General features: G+C 51.8%; 1 protein-coding gene across 1 annotated transcript in view; it reads left to right on the forward strand.

Moving 5' to 3' along the window:
* The first annotated feature begins 9,693 nt into the window (after positions 1-9,693).
* The window catches only part of MRC2 (mannose receptor C type 2), a 56,909-nt gene continuing 43,345 nt past the window's right edge, over positions 9,694-23,257 (forward strand). The window contains 1 exon segment of the mRNA XM_032616298.1: positions 9,694-9,955. Coding sequence (XP_032472189.1) covers positions 9,841-9,955 — 115 coding nt within the window. The 5' untranslated portion in view covers positions 9,694-9,840.

The following is a 23,257-nucleotide window of genomic DNA, read 5'->3' on the forward strand; positions in this document are numbered from 1 at the left end:
ACAGCAGTGAACAGAATGGGGAAGGCCCAACCATGACCATGAGCTCACCATTCAGGGGTAAAGGCACTGGGCCCCAGGAAGGGATGGAATACGGGGGGTCGAGGAGAAGGACCTGGGCTCTGAATCTTCCATCGTGACATGGGCAGCTTTAAACAGAGAATCGCCAGTCAGAGCCGTACGCACCCCACCCTGTGGCTGACCTGGACACATCTGCTGTCCTTTTTAGAGGGTTTTGTTTCTTGCCTGCTTTCTAGTCCAGGAAAGACAGGGTTTCCTCCAGCTGAGAAGATTAGCAGTCAAGGAGCTCTTGTGTTTCTTAATTTAGAAAATAACTGTCCTTAAACATAGTTATCTCCTTGAATCCTAGAGCTAGAAGCAAGCTTTGGGTCCAGCTCCTTGCTCCTAAGAAGGCGAAGTTTACAACTAACTCGACCCACCTTTGGCAATCTTTTGCTTTCTGAGAATCTTTTCCTTCTCTCCATTACTCATCATTCCAACCACTCAAGCCCTCTTCATCTGTAATTAAAATCCACGTGGGGTTAAGTGGGAGAGAGACATGGTGCACAAACTAGCTGTTCTGTTTTAGTTTCTTAAGGCAGAATCACCTAGAGGTTAAGAGCCTGGGCTTTAGAATTAGGTCTGGTTCAAATCCCCCTTCTGCAAGCTTCAGGAATATCTCTTTGCATGGTTATAGTGAGGAGTAGAAATAAGGTGTTTAAAGTACCTGGCACATAAGAGGGAAATCAAAAAGTGTGGTTTGAAAAAAAAAAAAAAAAAAAAGTGTGGTTTGACAAAGATCAAAAGATTTAGTGAGACTCCCAGGTTTGCTGGTTGAGGTTCAGAGCCTTTCTACTCCAGGTTGTCGGGAGATTTTGTCTGGAGCAATGATGTAGACCCTTCAGCAGCCTTCCTCTCTTGCTTGAGATTCAATATCAACCTCTGTTCTACAAGGTCAGCAGCCTCCTCTTACCCTGCATCCAAGACTGCTTCTGGCTGAGTGTGGGAGGAGGCGTTTTATAGGCCAGTGTGGCCACCAGTCCAGCAGCATCAGCATCACCTGGGAACCTGTTAAGAATGTATGTTCTCAGCTGCCCCCCTCCCATTATCTGTCTCCCAGATGGCATAAGCACTGAAGGTCACAAGCCCTACTGACCTAATCATCCACCCCAGCAAGGGGGGCAGCTGGAGGGTGGCTCTCCAGGACTTGTCTAAACTCACCCAGCTGGAAGACAGAGGTGGCTTTGTTTTATTTTTGTGTTGGGGATAAAAATCTGCTTTAAGCTCTGGGCTGTCCTAGGACCAGATGTCATTTATATGCCCTTTTATACGCTTATACTGGTGCCTTGGTACCTAACAGTATACTCAAGAATCATTCACTCCTTCAGGCAAAGCTTCTTACCTTTGGCCCTCTCTTAAAATATATGTAACAACTCATCAGTTCCTTCTTGTGAATTAATTTATCACATTTTTCTTTTATCTGAGGGGTCCAGGGCTGCCGGAGGATTGAGACCTGGGTCTGCTTATGAATCCAGCCTGGTAATCTGGATCCGGGCTGAGGAGATCCTGGGGCTGATCTGCAGTTCCTTGGAAGGGCTCTGGGGAGGAGAGAGTTGCAGAGAGATCGTGGGTAGAGGAGGTGGGACTCCGGCCGATGCCAAGCTCTGTGGGTGGGTTGGGGGAACCTGCCAGAGGCTAGGAAAACAGGCAGGCCCGGGAGCAGGTCTGGGACATGGTAGGGGCAAGGAATAAAGAGCTCTATTGTGCCAGGGAAGCTCGCAGGGGCCTGAGACAGGCTGGCCGGCGGAGGGGGTGTGTGTGGTGCTGGGCAAGAGACCCCGTGGTGGTGGCAGGGGTCAGAGAGCGGCGGGCCACCGGTCAGGCCTGGGTGTGGCGGTAAGTGCCCGGCCAGAGAACTGTGGTAACCTCAACCTCCTTGGCCTCCAGGCACAGCCTGCCACTGTGGTGGCCTCCTGTGCTGTCCCAGCCTTTGCACCCCCAAGGCAGCTTGGGGGAGGAGCTGCAGAGGGAAGTATCAGCAAACAGAAGGGGCTTTCGCACTGCTACTTTGCAGAGAAGTTCCTCAGCTGTGGTGCTTCATAGAAGCATCTCGCTGATTTTATATATGAGGAAACCGAAGCCCAGATTGATTTGGCGACTGGTAGTAGGTAGGTAGAGCAGGATCGAAGGGGAGGGACTGCAGGCTTGAACATTTTGTGAGGTGGATTCTCTGAGTGCCATCTTGGGGCAGAGAGCATTGGAGCTGAAGGCTGCACCTTGGCGCCCAGCCGGAAGCATATCTTTCTCTAATCTTGGGTTCCACTGCCCCCGGGGCTCCCTTCACTGAGTACCCCCTCCCTCAGGGCTAGCCCTTAGAAATCTACTTGGAGACCCAGCTGGCTTGGGCAGCAGCCCTGCCTCTGCTGTCCTGAGCTAGAAGTGAAGTTAGGTGGGAAGAAGGGGCCATGGTTTCCCAGAACATTCCTGCCTCAGGTTCCCTAAGCCCTCTTATCGTGTCATCTGGCTTTGTAGATGAGGCAGTGAAAAATTCTGTAACTCCCTGTCCCTGTGTCCTAACTGACAAGTGGGAATCAGACCCTTTGCCTTGACTGCTCACGGTCGCTGTAAGTCTTGAAGGGGGTGAGAGATGTAAAGATGTTTTCAGCAACTGAAAAAGTAAAAAGCAGAGGGTGTTGCTAGATGCCTCCTCTGCATCACAGGGGCCCTTGGAGAGGTGTCTGCAAGACACAGAGGGCCCTCCAGTGCAGGTGGGCCCGGGCCTGTTTCTAGAAGGAAGACTGTCCTAGAGTCAGACTCAGCCCTGTGCCCTAAGAGAAGGGTGTACATGAAAAGGAAGGTCTTTCCCTACAAATTAATTTCAGGAGCCATTGCTTCTTCGCATCTACAGACACCCAGAACCCTCCCCACAACCTTAATGCTAACCCTGCTCCTCAGCCCACGTGAACCAGACAAAACTGGACCTGGTTTTGGTATCTGATAAAACAAGACAACAGGAGAGCTCCTAGTGAAGACTGTATGCTCTGCGACCCTGGGCCAGGCACTCACGCACTCTGAGCTACAGTTGTCACAGCTCTAAACTTCATGCATCCACTCAAAACACTTCTCTTGAGAGCTTTCTGTTTGTAATACGTTGGGCTAGGCTGTGTGGGATGTAAAAAGGTACATCAGACTTGGCTCCTGCGTTATCATATAGTAGCTACATGTAATAAATGTAAGCTTGGAGCTGATGAATTCCATAAGAGTGAGATGAGGTGCCTGGGGATTCGGGAGATGGCGTTGAACTGGGCTTTGAAGAATGGGCAGAATGAAAGAGAGTGAGGAAGGGCAGTGTTTGCAGCAAAGGGTCCTTCACCCATTCTGTGCTCTTGCCATGAAGTGTCTGTCATGCCTAGATCTCTCCCTGCACTCTCATGCCTCCAGGACTTGGTCATCTGAGCATCTTTGAAAACTCAGCTCAAGCGTCCCCTGCAGCCTTCCTTTCTCTGGGCTCTCACAGCACCTTGAACAACTCTCCCTTACTTCTCTGCCTTGTCGTGTGTCTGTGTGTGTGTGTGTGTGTGTGTGTGTGAGCCCAGGGCATGGCTAAAGGAACATCGGGTCGTTGGCCTGCTGAAGCACAGTTCCTGGAAGGGGAAGTTGGGTTGGACAGGTGGGGGTGAGAGACCGAGGAGAGACCGAGGAGGAGGTTGGGGCAGTGTGTTGGATGCAGGTCTTTGGTCAGGGAGTGAGCAGATTGGAGCTGGGCAGGGACAGCCAGGGAGACTGTGTAGCTGGTTCCAGGTCTTCAACAGCAGTATTTTTCAAATTTCTTTGATGGCAAGCCACAGAAAGAAACCCTTAACACCTCAACCCAACGCACATTTCCCAGACTAGAGCTTGGCTCATGTACAGTGCGCTGATACCGTTTTACTTCATCTTAGAAATGCTGGTCGCCAGCCACTGGTGCCCCAGTCTGTGCTTGCTGCTGCTTCGCTGGGGGCTGTGGAAGGGTCTGGCCGGTCTCTTGCAGCTGGAGTGTGGGTGCCGGGCCAGCTGGGTGCAGCCACCTGCATGCGGGGCTCTGTTCCGCCAGGGGAGGCTCTGCCTTTGGTCCGGATCAGGGAGGGCCACACAAAACTGTGGGCAGGAACTGGGCCCAGCCCTGCATTCGGAGGGTCAAGTTCGGAGACTGGAGAAAACCTCATCCTGCCTGTCCTTCCTGAGTTGGGAATTGGGAGTCAGGAGCTCCCTCCTGAAGCCTCAGGTGACCTCTTGAAGAGAGGGATGCAGAAGCTGCTGGCCCAGCCAGAGCTGTGGAGCAGAGCAGGCCTCGACTCCTGGCTTGCCCTGTCCTCAGTGCAAGGAGACAGGCTAAGAGGACCTGCACCTCCAGGTTGGGAGAGGGCCCCGTAGAGCAGACAGGGTGATGCGACATCCCTCTCTGCCTGCTCCGGCACCAGCTGGGTAGGGCAGTAGAAGGAAGGTTTGGGGAACTGCATCCTTCAGCTCAGCTCTGTCGCCCCCTCTTGTTTGTGGCGGTGCCTCAGGCCAACCTCTACCCCTGTCTCAGCCTCCATTGGCCAGCTTGTTTCTGACCTGCTGAAGCCTCCTGAGGAGACACAGGAGCCAGTGAGGATCCTGGAGGCTTTGGATTTGTAAACCCCCTGCTCTGAGCTTGCTCTGGGGCCCTGCTGTTAGCTGTGGGCATCACTGTGGTGACTCCTCCAGCTGGGAGGCACATCCAAACTAGATGCATGGGGAGGAAGTCTGCATGTCCTGCTTCCTGGAAGGGGTCATGAGGTAATTATCTCCTGTTCCCTGGGGAAGAAAAAGCTGGGGTTTGGAGTCCCTTCAAAGGAAGTTTTCTAATCCAGGCCTCGGGCTCGAAGTGAGTGGATACAAACTCAGCGGCCCTTTTGGGAGTGGAGGGCCCTTCTCAGTGTCCTCCAATAAGAGGGAGTAAAGGAAAGAACCTAGGGAAAGTGGGCAGACTTGTTTTTAGGTTATATTTGTGGCCATGATGGGGTAGACCAGGAGAAGACAGACAGCCATAAACTTTCCCAGTTATGTGGATATTGGAGAAAATTTTTTTTTCTTTTTTAAATTTATTTTTGGCTGTGTTGGGTCTTCGTTGCTGCACGCGGGCTTTCTGTAACTGGTGAGCGGGGGCTACTCTTCGTTGCGGTGCGCAGGCTTTTCATCGTGGTGGTTTCTCTTGCTGCAGAGCACAGGCTGTAGGCGCGTGGGCTTCAGTAGTTGTGGCATGCGGGCTCAGTAGTTGTGGCGCGTGGGCTTAGTTACTCTGCAGCATGTGGGATCTTCCCGGACCAGGGCTCGAACCTGTGTCCCCTGCATTGGCAGGCAGGTTCTTAACCACTGTGCCACCAGGGAAGTCCTGGGAGAAATAATAGTTCTTTTAGGTTAACTGTCCCAAGACCATGCAGCTGGCTGAGGTGGAGCCAAACCTTGAAACTTGGGTGTGTCTGAACCCCAAGCCTGCCTTCTTCCTTCCGTCTCAGGTCCTCAGTGCTGCGGACAAGGGGGGACTCAAAGGGCAGATTGCCTGAGTGGAGAGCCAAGGGTTTGAGGTGCAGGAGCCCAGGGAGAAGGCGGAAGGGTTGGGATCTGCCCAGACCAGCCCCAGGCTTGGCCAGACTTTTCCCCTGGCTTGGAAAGGTGCAGGGTGGGGAAAATTTTAGATGCTCCTTGGGGCTCATACCCCCTTAGCCTAGTTGCCTCAGGTAAGGACTGACCTTGTCTTTCTTTTCTTTTTTCTTTTCTCTTCTCTTCCCTTTCTTTTTCTTTCTTTCATCAGATTTTGCCACCTAATTAGCCAGAGCCTTTAGTTGATCAAACTCTTTTTAAAAAATATTTATTTGGCTGCGTCGGGTCTTAGTTGCAGCACACAAGCTTCTCTCTAGTCGTGGCACGTGGGCTGCAGAGCGTGTGGGCTCAGTAGTTGGGGCGTGCAGGCTTAGTTGCCTGGTGGCATGTGGGATCTTAGTTCCCCGACCAGGTATCGAACCTGCTTCCCCTGCATTGGAAGGTGGATTCTTAACCACTGGACCACCAGGGAAGTCCCTGTTTCCTTTATTTATGTTCTCCTATTCTACTTGGCCATCCAGTTGCTTTCTTCCTGCCTTGTGTTCCTTTCTCCTAAGCTTTTGTTGTAGGCCCGGCTGCCAGGAGTGTCCATGGGCTCTGCTCCCCTGGGCACCCTCTGGCCGGAGAGGCTGCTGAGGTCCAGAACCAGGGAAGAAGAGACGAATGCAAGAGGAACCCTAAGCACAGTGAGTAATGATCCCATAACTTGTACGTCAGAGGGCTCCTGAGACTCAGAAGGGAAGTGACTTGCCTGGAGGGCACCTGGATAGGGGGTGGCTGAGCTGGAATTCCAGCTCAAGTCCGACCCCCAGGCCTGGCCTCGTCCCACTACTTCTGGACATGTGTTTATTGGCCAGCAGAAGCGGGCAGAGAGCTGCTTCTACCCGGTTTAGTTTACACTTCAGAACACCATTTTTATGTACAGTTAAACATGGAAGATGTTCAGAGCAGGTGGGGAGGTTGTCTTGTTCTCTCAGGCAAAGGAAAACATCGTGTTGCAATCCTGATCAAACTGACCTGTGCAGCTCTCGTGGCCGGTGGGGTGGGGTCGAAAGGTAGGCAGAGTGCAGGGTAGGGAGTAAGGGAGATAACCCTGCTGTCCAAACAGCAGAGGAAGATGGGAAGCAGGGAGGGTACTGACGTTTCCTGAATGTCTTTATCTAGGGGCCATGCCCTCCCTTTGCACAAAATATTTCATTCTCAGGACAAGTTAGGAATTGTTACCCCGTTTACAAATATGAATTGTGACCTCAATGAGAGCTTCAGTAACACTGCATGTCACAAAGCAAGTAACTGGGAAAGTCAGGATTCTAACTCAGGTCTCTCTGACTCCAAAGTCTGTGCTCCTTCCTCTAAACTGGTTCTGATGAGATCAGCAGACCCACAGTGCCTTTGCTGCTGAGGGAGAGCCATTTCTCAGTATCGATTCCATTATAGTGAATATCAACTTGGCAAAAATCTCCTGGACTGGCTAAGTCCCCGGCATCTAGCCTGATGCCTGGGACACAGTAGGCCCTCAATAAATGGCTGTTTGAGCTTTAACAGGAACGGTGAGGAGGCAGTAGGCACAGAGGACACTGACCCTTCTTTGGAAGTAGATGAGGTTCTGGGTGCTGATGAGGGGGTCCCTCTGAAAGCCCCAACCTCCTCACAACACCCAGCACTCCTGCAGACTGTGACCACCTTCCACTGACAACTGATCCTGCACAAGATCTTTAAGCGGTGGGGGACTGGGCTGGACTCTCCACAGGGAGAATTGCCCAGACGTCGCTGGCTCTCTGCCCTGCAAGCTGAAGATCTAAGACAGATGGTGGCCACGGATGTGGGCCCAGACAATCAGCAGAATACAACGCGTAACCCTGGCACGCTGGAGCAGGAAGCCTCACCCTCGGCAGAGACTAGAACAGGGCCTCAGAGACTTGAACAAACATCTGCCCCTGCTAGTAGCGCAACATACTTCCGTGCTCCTCAGCCCTTTCGTGGCAGTCTTCTCTGCCTGGAATATGGCAAAAGTGTCATTTTCCCCACTAAACAAAACTCTTCTAGGACCGCGACTCTGCTCGTCATTGTTCCCCAGCAGCTAGCCCAGGGCTAGCCACCAGTGCTTGTTGAATGGTGAACGAAGAAATAAGAGCATCTCTTGTGTACTGGGCGCTCAGGGCACCGTGCTGGCCAGTGGTGGACTTTCTGGACCCACGTGATTCACTGGTGATGTCAGGTAGTCAGCTTCCGCCCTACTGGTGGGAGGAATGCCCAAACCTACTTGGGCTGGTGGGGAAGAGAGATCCAACCCTGTTCCAGAATTTAGAGGGCTCCTTGGGAGCCCTGCCTGAGTTCCCTTCCAGCGGCAAGGGGACTCCTTGGTGAGAACTGTGGCCAGCACATCCAGAGATAAGCAAGCAGATAGAAGCCTGTAAGATGACTTAGAGAAGAAGATTCCTGTGTTTTAGCTGCTCAGACAGGAAGAAGGAGAGGGCAGCTTAGCTGAAGCTGGCAAATCCTGAACCCCCTTGTAAATAATGTGAGAAAGGGGGCAGCAAGAGGATGATCTTGGAGGCAGCCCCAGCGTGGTCAATAACCCGCAGAGCGCTGGGATCCCAGGACATGCCACATCAAGATGTGTGCTAAAGGGCAGTGAAGGCAGTCATCAGAAGGGACTTAGGTCTGTCAGACCTGCCCAAGCTAGCTGTGGAGTGCCAAGGGCTTTGCTGGCCTGACTGCTAACCAGTTTTTAGGGCCAAAGTGTGGAGAGTAGGAATCTTCCCAGGGGACTCTAGGGGATTTTAGTGGGCGCTCACTTTGGGGTCCTGCAGCCTCTAGGTTGATATTTGTGAAGAATCTCAGCCCAGCAGGGATGGAAAGAGCTAGTGAGCATATTTGGCCCCATACCCTCATTGCAGCGATGGGGAAAGATTTACCCAAGCCAAGGGTAGTAAAAAGAAAAAACATTGAATTTGTTATTTCCAAAAATAGCACTGAGGTGGACAGTACAGGAAACAATAAAATTTATATTACAGTTTCATAGTGTTTTTATTTGATTACTCGTGGTGGGAGAATGTGAGTCTTCTTCGCATTAGGGTGTCTAAATGTCTCAGGCCGGCTGAGCCCAGACATCCCAAGTAACTTTTTCAAGGTCGCTCAGGGAATCAGAGGTGGGGCTGGACTCTTAACATCCTCTCAGTTCAGTGCTCTGCGCTGCAGTGACCTGTTGCATAATACGAAATAACTGTGGCTTGTCTTCTCTTTTATGAAATGTCCATTTGGTCCTTTGCGACCCGTCAGCAGTCAGGTTGCTGGTGAGAGTGATGATGTCTGTCTTCCGGGACGTCCAGTGGACGGATTTTACCTCGTTTTCTGGATACAGCCCCATCTAGCAAAAGCACTAACACCGCTTTGCGCCAGAGACGCAGACACGGGGGACACGCAAATGCTAAAACAACACTTGCAAGTGTTTGCCCTCCCGCACAGGGCACAGGGACCGTGCCTCCTCCTCCCCCAATCTTTGCCTGGGTGGCCGAGCCCTGGACTCCGCCCCTTCCCCATCAGACCGGGGGAGGGGTCGTCCTAGGCGCGGAGGTAGCGGACGCTTGGCGGCTGGAGACTTGGGCAGAAAGAGGCGGGACAGAGGGGGTGCCAGGGGCCGGGGTCTGGCCGCCTGGGTCAGCCGCGCGCCGCCGCCCCGCCCAGTCGGGCGGTGCAGCCCACGTCCCGCCACGCGGTGAAGTTTGCGGAAAGTTTTGCAGTTGCTTCCCCGCCCGCGCCAGCCGGGGAGTTGTGACGCAGCGTCTGGGGCTCCAGGCCCGGACAGAGAGGGAAGGCGAGGCGGGGAGACAGGGAAGCGGAGAGCGAGAGAAAGAGTGCACGCCGGGGTCCTCCTCGACCCCGCGGATCCTTCTCTCCCGCCTCCCCTTCCTCTCCCTCTCGGCGCTCTCTCTCGGGCCCGGGCCCCGGCCCCACGCCCCGGCCCCGGCCCCGCGCCCACCCGCTCCTCCTCCCCTTCCCCTCTGCCCCTCAAACCCTCCTCCCGGGTTCTGCGCTCCTCCCTCCGCCCTCCCTCCGCCCGGCCTGCCTCCTTCCCTCCTCCTCCCCTCCTCGCCCCGGGAGGCATCACTTCTTCCCGACCCGGAGGAAGACGCGAGCCCCTCGCGGGCGGTCACCACAGCCCAGCGCCGGGGCCGCCACCGCGCGCCGCGCCCGTGCGCCCTCGGTCCCTGCGTCCCCTAGCGCCACGCCGCGGGCATGGGGCCCGCCCGGCCGGCCCCCGCGCCCTGGCCTCGTCACCTGCTGCGCTGCGCCCTGCTCCTCGGGGGTCTGCACCTCGGCCGCCCCGGGGCCGCCGCCGCTGCCCTCTCGGGTAAGGCACTGCCAACTTGGCCAACTTCGGGGGCGGGCGGGGGGAGCGCCGGGGAGCGGGCCTCTCCCGACTTTTCCCTCCTTTTTTTTTTTCCCCCAGAAGTGTGTGTGTGTGTGTGTGTGTGTGTGTGTGTGTGCGCGCGCGTGTGTGACTGGGTTTTAAAAAATCGTCTCCGCTTTTCTGAAAGCGGGGGAGAAGGGAGGAGGAGCGCGCCTGGAGGTGGGGGGAGGACCTGAGTGGAACCAGATGTGGCGGGCGGCGGGGGAGGGGAGCCCGGGGGTCTCGAGCCGCCTCGGAGGAAGAGGGCGGGCTCCGGGAGGACCCCCGCGCCCGCCCTCTGGGACCACCCGGCGCCGGCCCTGCCCTGGGCCCGGGGACAGGCAGGGCGCGTCCGACGAAACCAGGGGAGGCTCCAGGCCGGGCTCCTTGCTTTGCTCCAGGACCGATGCATTACTGTTGTTTTTGAATTATCCGTAAGGGCTTGTTTGCCTTTACCGGCACCTCGGGGATGTTTGTATTTTCTTTTCCACACTGTCTTCAAGGACAGCCTGTGGCATGCGGCATCCGCACCAGTTGAACGCAGCTCTGTGGGGCAGTTTTGTGCCATCAGGAGGATGCGGCGACAGGCTGGGCGCGGCGTGCGTGTGCGTGTGGTGTAGTGTTGTGTGGGCGGCTCTGGCCAAGCTGGCACCCCTCCAGAAGGGACAGAGCTTGGGCGGCAAGAAAGCTGCTAAAGATGCAAAAACCCACCCGACAGAAAACAAAAACCAGAAGCTGTGCATTCTTTCTGCTGGTCTTTCAAAGGATGACAGTGAAGTGTGGGGACAGACAGACCCCTCACCAGGAATTCCAGAGGGAAAGGGAAAGATCTACTTCCTGGGGGGCTTGCAGGAGTCAGAGCTGGAGCTGCCAGGGAGTGTGGTTATTACAGCCCCATTGCTGGGCCTGTAAAGCTTGGTCTTGCTTTATGTTTCATTTGGGGAGGGGGCTGAGTGAAAGGGGACGGTCAGTGCAGCGTGCGCAGTGTTGTGCCAAGTCCAGACAGCGCCGCGGAGGATCTGGGGCCTCTAGCCACAGCCAGTGCTTGCTGGGTTGGCCTGCCCCACTGATGGCGTGATGTAGGCGACCAAGACACGTATCTGCCCTGATTGTGCCCGATTGTGCCGATGGGAGAGGTGGGGTCCGGGTGATGCATATTCACACCGGGCAGAGACCCTCTGCTGAATTCCAGACCCACCCGGAACTGAATGTCAGGCAAACACAAACCAGGAAGTACCTCCCTATCCACTGCAGGTCCAGGCACCCAGGCTGTTCCCCTGCCTCCCTGCATCTCACTCCTCTGTGAAGGCAGGCTGGGTGGGAGGGGTGGAGGAGCATGGCTATTCCAAGAGCCCCAGAGCACATTGTAAAGCCAGGCCCTGGGAGAGCTGTGGCCAGAGTGCTGACTCGGCCTTTTCCCCTATGGAGCCTTTGACAGAGGGAGCTGGAAATGTCTGGTGAGAGGCCAGGTCAGGGAGGATGCCTGGAGTGGCCCTCTGCCTCTGCGTCTCCTCCGGGCCCCGCTTGCCCTTCCTCAGGCTGTGTCCCTGGGCTTGTATCCCCCATAGCCTCCGAGAGGCCAGTCCCCAGGGCAATGCATTGATCACCCCAGAGAAGCTTAGGTGTGGGCAGGGGTGGATGGAGGGGAGCTGGAGATGAGGGCGGGAGTGGGGCGGGGATAGCCTGGTCTCCAGAGCAGCAGCTGTGCAAGAGGATGTTGAAATTGTTGCAGGTACTGTCCCTGCCCTGTTCCCTCTGCCCAGAATACTCCTAGCCGAATTCTTTCCTCATCCCCCTGTACCTGACGAATTAGGTGGTCACTGGGAAGAATTTATCAGCACCAGGCTCCAGATGGCCCCAGGAAATGCTCGTGGGAGATAGGATTCGGCTTGGTAGGCCAGTGCTGCTGGGGTGAAACTTACCCTGGGGGTGACGTGCACGTGGTGGCTTCCTGACCACCAGTAGGGGAGAGGATGGGGCACCGCAGAGCCCCTTGGGGGTGGCAGGGCAGCAGCGCCTTCTTGGTGTGGAATGGCAGAGTCCATCTTTTCTCCACCCGCTGTGGAGTACCCAGAGGGGTGCCCTGCAAAGCTTGTGGCTGCAAGACCTCTTTGTGAATTGCAGTATTGATGCATTTTTGTATCCTTCACTGCTCCATGCTGAGCCAACTACTTGGGGAGGAGGGAAGGTACAGGGGAGGTGTAAGTTGCGTCCTTAGAGAAGCCGAAGAAACTGTGTGGGGCAAAGGGTCACCAAGGCCTTCCGGAGGGAGGCTGGGAGGGACCAGGCTTTGCAGACGCGGGGAGGGGAGCAGAGAGGGCGAGACCGGCGAGGCGGCCTGGGCTGTGCTGGGGATTCTGTGAAAGCTTGCTGGGCCGAGGTGGCGAGTTCCTGAGTGGGGTGGGGGAGAAGCTCGAGCGAAGAGGAAACTGGCCAGCTTTCCGGAAGGCCAAGGTGGGGGAGCAACTTGCTGGCTGGCGGTGGGGAGCCCTGGAGAACCCCTGGGAGCTTCTGACCAGAGGAATGAGGTGCAGATTGGAAAGAGGGTTGCTGGGAGCCGCAGGCATCAGATATCCAGGTCCAGGAGTGAGGAGACCTTGGGAGATCTTGCTGTGGGGACAGACCCTGCTGTCTGGAGGACGGGGAGGGAGGCACCCCTTCGGAAAGGCAGCAGGTACTTGCTGCTGCTGCCGGAGTCAGCCCGCACAGATGGCCCAGATCCTGGTGAGTCATGGAGTTGAGAGCTCTCTTACTGCCCCTCCACCCAGTCTTCCTTTCTCCAGCCGCTTGCCTTCTGTGAGCTGCCAGGGCTGAGGTAGTGCCCGGCTGAGCTGCGGTTAGCGCTGAGATCCAGTCCTCTGCCGGGTTGACCTGGACAAGGTGAGGGTGCAGGCAGGGGAGGAGGTGGCCAGGGGCTTGGTCCCCAGTGTTCACAATAGGGACATCTCATCGGTTTCCCGATGCCTGCAGGGTACGGTTGGTTTGGGCCGGTGAGATGATTTCAGAAGCACCGTGGACTTCTCAGAAGAGCATTCATGTGGATTCACCACTCATTTAAGCGTTAGATAGGCACCCTGTGGCACCCTTCAGAGGGATGAGGTGGTAACAGCAGTGGCTACCATTCTTCATGCTCTGGGCGCTGTGTGGCATACTGTAGGACAAAGGCTCTTCCGTCTCACAACCCTGGGATGTGTTATCACCCATCTCACACACTGCCGGTCAACAGACTAGCGATGTTAAGACGTGTGTGCGAGAACACACGGCTAGAAAGAGGCGAAAGCGAGATTCAGGTGTGGCTGGTGAGCCTGCGCACTTAGGTACCAGACCACGCTGCGTCTCCATAAAATGAACTTTGCCAGAGTGTGTGTTAGGAAAGGCTGCAAGATTCTGCTTTAGGGGCTTTCCCCCAAAGCCCCAAGTCTGCCAGAACATCCTCTCAATGTGTCCCCCTGAGAGGAACCCCGGGAAGGGGGCGGCCCTCTGTTACACCCCAGCTGTCTGGGTGCTTGTCTCTTCCCCAGCCCCAGGGGCCCCAGACGCAGGGACGGAGCCCCCCTCAGTATCCTCGGGGGTCTGAGGTGCCTGCTCCTGAGGGACTGAAGGGGCCCGATGGAGGAGGAGCCCCGCTTCCCTGCGGTCAGGGATTCGTATTTGCTCATCCAGTCAGTCAGAGGATGTTTACCGAGCCTGCGCGGTGCTGCAGGAAGGAGTGACTGCAGCCTGTTCTTGTGAGCCCACCTCCCCTGCACCCCCTGTGGGGGTCCCTGGACCTGGAGGGCCTGGGCTTTGCTGACAGGAAGTGTTCCTTCCGGTTTAGTCCTTCATGAGATGACGGGGTGCCGCTTTCCTATGACTGGATCCTATAAATCTGGGGTGGGTGGGGGGGGCGCAGCCTTTGAGCAGTGATGCAGCTCTTGGAACTCACCCCGGGCACTGCAGATCCCAGTCACTCCTCAGCTAGGGGCTGTGTCCTGAAAAGGCAGAGGGAATGAAGGCTGTGTAGTGGCATCTGTGGCATCAGCCAGCTCCAGCCTTAGAGGACACATTGGGTTGGTCCCCCACCTGTGGCTCCATGTGCAAGTCCAGTGGTTAGTTTCTTTCCTGCCCTTCCCCCTCTTCTTTGGACCCTCTGTCCCCTCTCCCGAGCCCCTTGAGCGTGTAGACTCCTTCCATCCTGCCTGGCTGAGCCCAGGCTCTCTGCCTCTCCTCAGCTCTCCCCGCCCCACTTGAGTACCTCTGACTGTGGCCCCGCAAAAGCCTTGGTTGTGTTGCAGGATGATGGCTCTGAAACCTCAGCTTCTTCCCAGTCACCCAGCCCCCCACGCCTTTTCCCTGCCCTCCCCCTTAGCGCGCTGCGCCTTCCTCCCTGAACCGTCACTGCTCGCCCTCCCATAGGCCTTTGCGCACACCACTCCCTCTGCCTGGAATGCCCTTCCTCTCTTCTTGCCTGGCTGCCACTGCCCCTTCCTTCCAGACTCAGGATCCTGAGAAGGACACCGAGGGGTCCTGGTCACTGCCTCTTGGGCTCACCTGGGCTAAAGGGACACAAGCTCACAGAGGGCGAACACGGGGGTAAACCCCAGAAGGGAGGGGCTGCCTTTTTTCTCTCTTTCTTGGGGGTCACTTCTAGAAGGACATGGTGAGACGCTGCCGTGGTGGGCCTGGAGCTCCTACAGGGAAAAACAAGAAGCCAGTTTCCCAGCCTCTCCCGACATCCTCAGAAAGTGTTTGGAAGGGGAGGCGGACACGGCGCTCCCCACTGTAGACTGAGGCTGGAGGGGGCGTGGATGGGAACGCCCCGCCTCCTGAGGCTCAGATGTAAATCGGGACAGGGTCGGTGGGGCTGTAATTAATGCCACTCGCCAGCTGCGTGACCTCGGGCAGAGGCTCAAGTTTCTTCATTTGTAAAATGGGAAAAATAAAATAATAGCCCCTCGTAGGGATATCGTAAGAAATGACAATATATGTATGAGTTACGTGGTACAGTACTGGACACAGTCACTTCTTAACAAATAATATTAAATTATTGCTATTTTTATTTTTATTAGGAAGAGAAAACATGAATATCGAGGGACTTAAACATGAAAGAAACACAATCCTCAACATACAAAGCCCTAACTACAGCCACTTTTTTTTTTTAATCGAAGTAGGTCTTTGATAACCCTTTACTGCTTGATGACATACCATAAGGGCCAAAAAGTAACCATACTTTTTCTGAAAGTAAATTTAAATCCTAAAGAAAAAAAAAATCCATCCTCAGCTGTCCTTACCCCTTAGGCCCCTCAATTTACTTCCCTCCTTTTTTTGCTTCTCTTCATCATGAAGCTTCTTCAGCTAAACTTCCTTTCAGAGCTGAGTTCCCTGGACTCTGCCCTTTCAGCGCACACCGAGCGGCCAGTCGTCCTGCCTCACCTAAGCTGCATCCTAAGGAGTTGCCTCCCAGCGGTCCCGGGAATTAGGCTTCCTAGTTACTAAATGCAGTGCCCCTTTGCAGGCCTCACCTTGCAGCACGTGTGCTGTTATTAGCCTCAGTTTTTTTTTTTTTTTAACCTCTTTATTGGAGTATAATTGCTTTACAATGGTGTGTTAGTTTCTGCTTTATAACAAAGTGAATCAGTTATACATATACATATGTTCCCATATCTCTTCCCTCTTGCGTCTCCCTCCCTCCCAACCCTCCCTATCCCACCCCTCCAGGTGGTCACAAAGCACCAAGCTGATCTCCCTGTGCCATGCGGCTGCTTCCCACTAGCTATCTATTTTGCATTTGGTAGTGTATATATGTCCGTGCCACTCTCTTGTTTTGTCACAGCTTACCCTTCCCCCTCCCCATATCCTCAAGTCCATTAGAGCATGCATCATTAAAACTGAGGCTACTACCCTGAGATAGCCTCAGTTTTAATGATGCATGCTCGGTGGAAAACGGTCAGACCATACAGGGGTAACATGTAAAAAATCTGAGGTCCTCCCTTCCCTCCACACGCACCCTAACAGTAACCACTGTCAGTAGTTTTTTAAACGGCGTAATCTTCCGTTCTTTATGCATATACACCTATATAAATACTCCTTTTACACAAACAGAACCACGTTTTATACTGTATAATACAATACATTTAATTTAACAATATTCATGGCATTTCCAATGGCTTCAGAGTTGTGCCATTCTTAATGGTGCTCAGTAGTTGGTAGGAAGGATGTACTGTTCTTTTTTTTTTAGCTGCTTCCCTATTGATGGACACTGTTTGAAAATTTTCTTTCCCTCTGGCCTCTGTGATGTGGTTTGCATCTGCAGTCTCTGCCTCCTGGCTTCCATCCTCAGTCCAGAGCCCACATTGTTGCCAGATTTGTGATCCAAGAGGGCGGATTTAATCGCCAACAAAACAGAGTTGAATTGAGAATTTGAGGCCTTCCATGGTCAGGTTCCAGCCTTTCTCTTCAAACCCTTGAGCAAGTCAAATTCAGATGCCCTGAGTCCTGCCCAGTGAAGCCCCCACTCCCGCTTTTCTCTTGGCCAGGAACGCCTGGCTCCGCAGGTGTGGCTCTGGGTCCCCGCTCATACCTGCAGCCTCAGCTGGAAGTAGACTTTCTCCCCAGACTCCTTTTCCATTTCATTGCTGCCGCCTGCCTGGTGGAGCCCCTTCCTCCCCTCCCAGACTGTGAGCACCTCTGGGGCAGGGCTTTGTCAACCCTGCACAGCTTCCAGCCTTGGACACTGTCATTTAGTAAATATTTATTGAACCAAACAAAAAAAGACAGGTGTTCCAAAGAGCTCCCCCCCACCACCAGTTTTACTGAATGTAATTGACATATAACATTGTATTGAGTTTAAAGTGTACACATAATGATCTGATATCTGTATGTACTGCAAAATGATCTCCGCAATGTTAACATCCATCACCTCACATCTTTACAAAGTTTTTTTCTTGTGATGAGAATTTTGTTTGTAGTAGTAGAAAGGCAATGAGTTTGTAGTAGTAGAAAGGCAATGAGTTTCCAGAGTTTTAGATGATGTCACAATCATGAAAAACATATGGCATTGAATTAAAATAAACAGAAAAAAAGTCCAGTGGACCGGAATACATTTCAAAAGTAGACTTAGACTGTTATAAGAACTTAATGTAAGACACACCAGAAGCAACACACTAATGGGAAAATGAATCTGTACTTGTAAATGGTATTGGACAACAGGATTATAATTTAACATTTTTAGTTTCAATTTACAGCTGATCAAGAGAAAATTCAGCTGGCAAGTTGTCATGTAGAAAGTGCAAAGATCACTAGAAATTAAAGAAATCAACTTTAAAAAATATGTAATTAAACTAGTAAAAATAGAAAACCTAATCTTGGCAGAGCTGTGAGGCAACTAATATGTATGACTGGAGCACGTAAATTAGTTAGTTTTTTTTTTTTTTTTTTTTTTTCCCTCCGGTACGCGGGCCTCTCACTGTTGTGGCCTCTCCCGTTGCGAAGCACAGGCTCCGGACGCGCAGGCTCAGCGGCCATGGCTCACGGGCCCAGCCGCTCCGCGGCATGTGGGAGCTTCCCAAACCGGGGCACGAACCCGTGTCCCCTGCATCGGCAGGCGGACTCTTAACCACTGCGCCACCAGGGAAGCCCCAATTAGTTCAGTTTTTTAGCATTCAGTCTTTCAGACAAGATGTAAGACACTAGATATGTAAGACTTCATCTCCTTTGACCTCATAATTCCACTTGGGGAATTTGTAAGGCATTAATCCCAAAGAGAAAAAAAAATGTTCATAGAAGTGCTATTTATAGTAGCAAAACAAATTGGAACCCATCTAGATGCCCAACAACAAGAGCATGGCTAATCAAGAACCTTAACACGATGGACAATTTACGTAGTTCTATATGACAAATATAGAATATAATGACACATGTAATGCCAGGGACTTCCCAGGTGGTCCAGTGGTTAAGACTCCGCCCTTCCAATGCAGGGGATGCAGGTTCGATCCTTGGTCGAGGAACTAAGATTCCACATGAGGTGCAGCAGTGTGGCCAAAAAAAAAGAACTAATGCCAGTACATGGAGATATATCTAAGAAGGAAAGTGATCATGACCACAAGGCAATCATACAAACTAATATACACACACGGGTAATAATTAAGTGAAGGTGCATGTCTGATCACTGACATGCATTTTCTCATTCATTTGGTTAACTGTTCTGTTTTCCCGAGCACTGACAATGTGCCAGGCGTGGTATTTGATGCTGATGACACCATGGTGAACAAGCCAGTCATGAATCCTACCTTCCTGAAGCTTATATTTTAAGAGCAACCTCTCCCCCCAGCCCCAAATGTAGAGGAACATTCTAGAGGCAAATGTGTGCTGATTTCATTTTAGGTGCAATTTTTAAGTTTGTTAGAAGGAAGATGGAAGCAATAGACTCCTTTGAAATCTCAGACACAGGGTTGGGAGCCTGTCTGACTGCAGAGGGAACCGCATTGAGTCAGACCAGCTTGGTCAAATAGGAATTCAACAGGAAACGGCCTTGCAGTCAGTCCTGGCCCCTGAGGAAAGGATTTTCTAACTTCATAGATGCTTAACCTCGTTTCTAAGGATCTGAGGATCCTTGGTCACATTTGCTTTACCTCACTGTGTGTGTGTGTGTGTGTGTGTGTGTGTGTGTGTGTGTGGTGAATCTTTCAGTAGTTGTAGATGTGACATATCACACCAGTACTTCACCATGTATCAAGTAAAAACAAAGACATTCTCCTTTAAAACCATAATACCATAATCACATCTAAGAAATACAACAGATACTATAGTTTTTTCTAATATGTAGTTCGTGTTTGAATTTCTCCAGTTGTCCCAATAATGTCAGCTGCTGTTTAAGTCTAGGACTCAATTTGGTGTCGTGTCTCTTCAGCCTCTCTTAATCTAGAATAGTTGGCCTTCTTGTCTTTTATGACACTGGAGTTTTGATGACTTCAGGCATCAAATGTTTGGTAGAGTGTTCGCAGTCTGAATTTGTCTGATTGTTTAATCATTAAATTTATGTTAAACATTTTTGGAAAGAGAACCACAGGGGTGGGACACAAATGTGTCCTTCCCGTCGTATCACATTGTCAGTTTGTTCCCTTATTGGTGATGCTGACTTTGATCAATTGGTTCATCTGATGTCTACCAGATCTCTCCACTAAAAAAGTACCTTTTCTCCTTTGTATTTAGTAGATAACCTAAGGAACTATATTCTTTTTTTTAAAGATTTTTTTTTATGTAGACCATTTTTAAAGTCTGTATTGAATTTGTTACAATATTGCTTCTGTTTTATGTTTTGGTTTCTTGGCCGAGAGGCATGTGGGATCTTAGCTCCCCGACCAGGGATCAGACCCACACCCCCTGCACTGGAAGGCGAAGTCTTAACCACTGGACCGCCAAGGAAGTCCCTAAACTATATTCTTTTCTTTTTTTAAATAATTTTTAAAATAAATTTATTTTATTTTTTATTTATTTATTTTTGGTTGTGTTGGGTCTTCGTTGCTGTGCGCCGGCTTTCTCTAGTTGTGGCGAGCAGGGGCTACTCTTCGTTGCGGTGAGCGGCCTTCTCATTGCGGTGGCTTCTCTTGTTGGGGAGCACTGACTCTAGGCACGCGGGCCTCAGCAGTTGTGGCTCACGGGCCCAGGTGCTCCGCAGTATATGGGATCTTCCCGGATCAGAGCTCGAACCCGTGTTCCCTGCATTGGCAGGTGTATTCTTAACCACTGCGCCGCCAGGGAAGTCCCTAAACTATATTCTTAAAAAAGCCAAGTTGCTCACAGCAGTACTATTCATAATAGCCCAAAACTGAAAATTACCCAAATGCCCATCAACAACAGAATGGATAAATTATGGTGGCTCCACACTATTAAGTAGTATACAGCAATAATGAGCAACCTACGACCACATGCGACAGTTTAAGGCTCACAAAACTATTGAGTCAGATGCATTCATACCGTATGATCCCATCTATATAAAATACAAAAAAGAGGGTAACACTGACCTACGCTGTTCGAAGCCAGGAGAGCCGTTACCCTTAGTGGGAGAAGTTGTCACCAGAGGGAGTCACACATAGAATTTAGAAGAACAACAAACAGGGAGGAGATGTCTGGAATAGTTACGGCAAGAAGCTCACATAAGCCAGTGAGAAAAGCACAGGAACCTCCACTAGTTTTAAGGCATCTAAGATTAGAATACATGAGCCAGTAAAAGCTGGGAACAGAATTCACAAAGAAGGAATACCAATGTCTAATACGCCTTTGGAAAATGTTTTAAATCACTAGCAATAAAAAAAAAAAAGAAAAAAAGGCAAGATATGCCTCCAAAGTGCCAACAAAGATTGATGTAACAATATGGTCAATATATTATTTATAATTAAGAAAAATCTGCTTACAAGTTGAAGAGCAGTAATAGCTAGGGAATGAGTAAATGGAATGTGGTATATCACATCATGAAATAGCATACAGCCATTAAAATGGTTTTTACAAAATTAAAAGATACAGAGAAATCCTTTTTCTAAAATATTAAGTACAAAAACAAGACTCAAAAACATTTGTTTGGGTGTGCGTGTGTATGTGATACATAAATGAATGTAACTTGTATGTGAGGCATAGAGACAAGATAAAATTGGTAAAGATCACACCAAAATTTAATAGAAGTTATGTCATATTCTGTTATATTATGTATTGATTATTTAACAGGGGTGATTTTTCTTTTTAGCATGTCTGTAATTTGCAGCAACGGGGTGGCAGAGGACAACTTTTCTCTCTGTCCAACCAAGTGATTCCAGTCGCACCCTCCGTCCACTCCCATCACCTAACTGGTCCAAGCCTGCAGCACGTGACCCGACGGGACCAATCAGAGTCTCGTGGGGGGCTGGGTGGGCTTTTCCCAGGCGCGAAGGGAGCCCTGCAGGGTCTGGTGTAGCACAGAGGGGACAGCCGAGTTCCGGGAGGGGAGAGTGGAACCTGGGTTCGGGGTAGGTGGCACTGAGACCCAGGCTGGCCGAGACCCTGGTTACAGTTTTTCCTAGCCACTCCAGGCCAGTCCCTCTTGTTGGCGGTACGCGGGCCTCTCACTGTTGTGTCCTCTCCCGTTGCGGAGCGCAGGCTCAGCGGCCATGGCTCACGGGCCCAGCCGCTCCGCGGCATGTGGGATCTTCCTGGACCGGGGCACGAACCCGTGTCCCCTGCATCGGCAGGCGGACTCTCAACCACTGCGCCACCAGGGAATCCCCCTCTTGTTTTTTTTTTTTTTTTTTTTTGCGGTACGCGGGCCTCTCACTGTTTTGGCCTCTCCCGTTGCGGAGCACAGGCTCCGGACGCACAGGCTCCGGACGCGCAGGCTCAGCGGCCATGGCTCAGGGGCCCAGTCGCTCCGCGGCATGTGAGATCTTCCCGGATCGGGGCACGAACCCGTGTCCCCTGCATCGGCAGGTGGACCCTCAACCACTGCGCCACCAGGGAAGCCCATCACCCCCCCCCCCTTGTTTTTTTAAAATGATGAGTTGGAGTTAGGTTTCCGCTACTTGCAGGCGAGGAGGCCTGTGTAGGAGGGTCAGCCTCAGAGCGGGGTTTCCCGAAGGCGCGCTCAGGGTGCTCACCTTCAAGAGCTGGATCACCGGTGTAGGCACCCGCCTCAGGCTCTTTCCATTAACAGACCCTCCAACGCGAACCTCTTGATCTTGCACTTATCAGCTGAGTGTTTACAGAAGGGACAGCTGGAGAGGATGCGAACGCTGTAATACAAGTTTGCATTTCAAGACACTAGGACACGAAATTCTGGAAGTACTAAATGGCCGTCCATACGGACAAGATTGGAATGCAAATCAAAAAGGTAGCAGTCGGGGGACGAGCTTTTGGAAGGCTTCCTCCTTTTTGAAAACCTTATGACGTTTCTATATAACACTGTAACAAGTGAGAGAAATGGAAACCGTGGTAATGTTGACTGATCACGTATAGTCTTGAAAACGTATAGTCTGCCAGGGTCAGTATTAGGCAATTCCACATGCACTGTGTTTTTTTTTTTTACATAAATTTATTTATTTTGGCCGTGTTGGGTCTTTGTTGCTGTGCGCGGGCTTCTCTAGTTGCTGCAAGTGCGGTCTACTCTGTTGCGGTGCGCAGTCTTCTCATTGCGGTGGCTTTTCTTGTTGCAGAGCACGGGTTCTAGGCACGTGGGCTTCAGTAGTTGTGGTGCATGGGCTCAGTGGTTGTGGCTTGCGGGCTCTAGAGCGCAGGCTCAGTAGTTGTGGCTCACGGGCTTAGTTGCTCCGTGGCATGTGGGATCTTCCCGGACGAGGGCTCGAATCCGTGTCCTCTGCATTGGCAGGCGGATTCTTAACCACTGTGCCACCAGGGAAGTCCCTGTATTTTTAATCCTCACATTCCTCTATTTCACGGATAAGGAAATTGAGCCAGACAGGCTGCGAGCCAGGATCACATATCTAGTGATTGGTGGAGCAGGGCACTCAGTCCAGTTTGCTTCCCTGCATGGTCTTTTATTTTGTAAACAAAGTATGCATTATAATATAATGAACATTTGCGAATCCACCACCTAATCCAAGACAGAGAACATTACAATACTTACATCTACCTATGTTTCTCTCTCTCTCTCTCTCTCTCTCTCTCTCTCTCTCTCCCTCTCTCTCCCTGTTCCTCCCACCCAGTCTCTGTTTTGTGTTTATCCATGCCTTGCTTTAAAATTTTTTCATTCTTGGGGTATAATATAAATACAGGAAAGTGAACACCCCATGTTCAGATGTTCAGCTCAATGAATTTTCACAAACTGAACACACCCATGTAACCAAGGGTCGGATCCAGCAAATAGGAATATTACCAGTATTTCAAATGCTTTTGAACATTTTTTCCATAACCTCATTAGACATGGATATTTCTTCTTCATGAATTGTCTGTTCATACATATTCTTGATCATCGCATCTGTTCAGGTCTTAGGGGCTTAGAATTACTGGGTCTCTATATTTTTCTCATTGGCCTATATGAGCTTCTTGCCATATTTGTTAGAAATCTCTCCCCCCACCCCAAAAAACAAAAACAAGAAAAAAAAAAAACAGGTCTTCCCTGGTGGCGCAGTGGTTGACAGTCCGCCGCCGATGCAGGGGACACGAGTTCGTGCCCCCGTCTGGGAGGATCCCGCATGCCGCGGAGCGGCTGCGCCCGTGAGCCACGGCCACTGAGCCTGCGCGTCCGGAGCCTGTGCTCCGCGACGGGAGAGGCCGCAACAGTGAGAGGCCCGCATACAGAAA

Source organism: Phocoena sinus, chromosome 20, assembly GCF_008692025.1.
Source record: "Phocoena sinus isolate mPhoSin1 chromosome 20, mPhoSin1.pri, whole genome shotgun sequence".
Taxonomy (NCBI): domain Eukaryota; kingdom Metazoa; phylum Chordata; class Mammalia; order Artiodactyla; family Phocoenidae; genus Phocoena; species Phocoena sinus.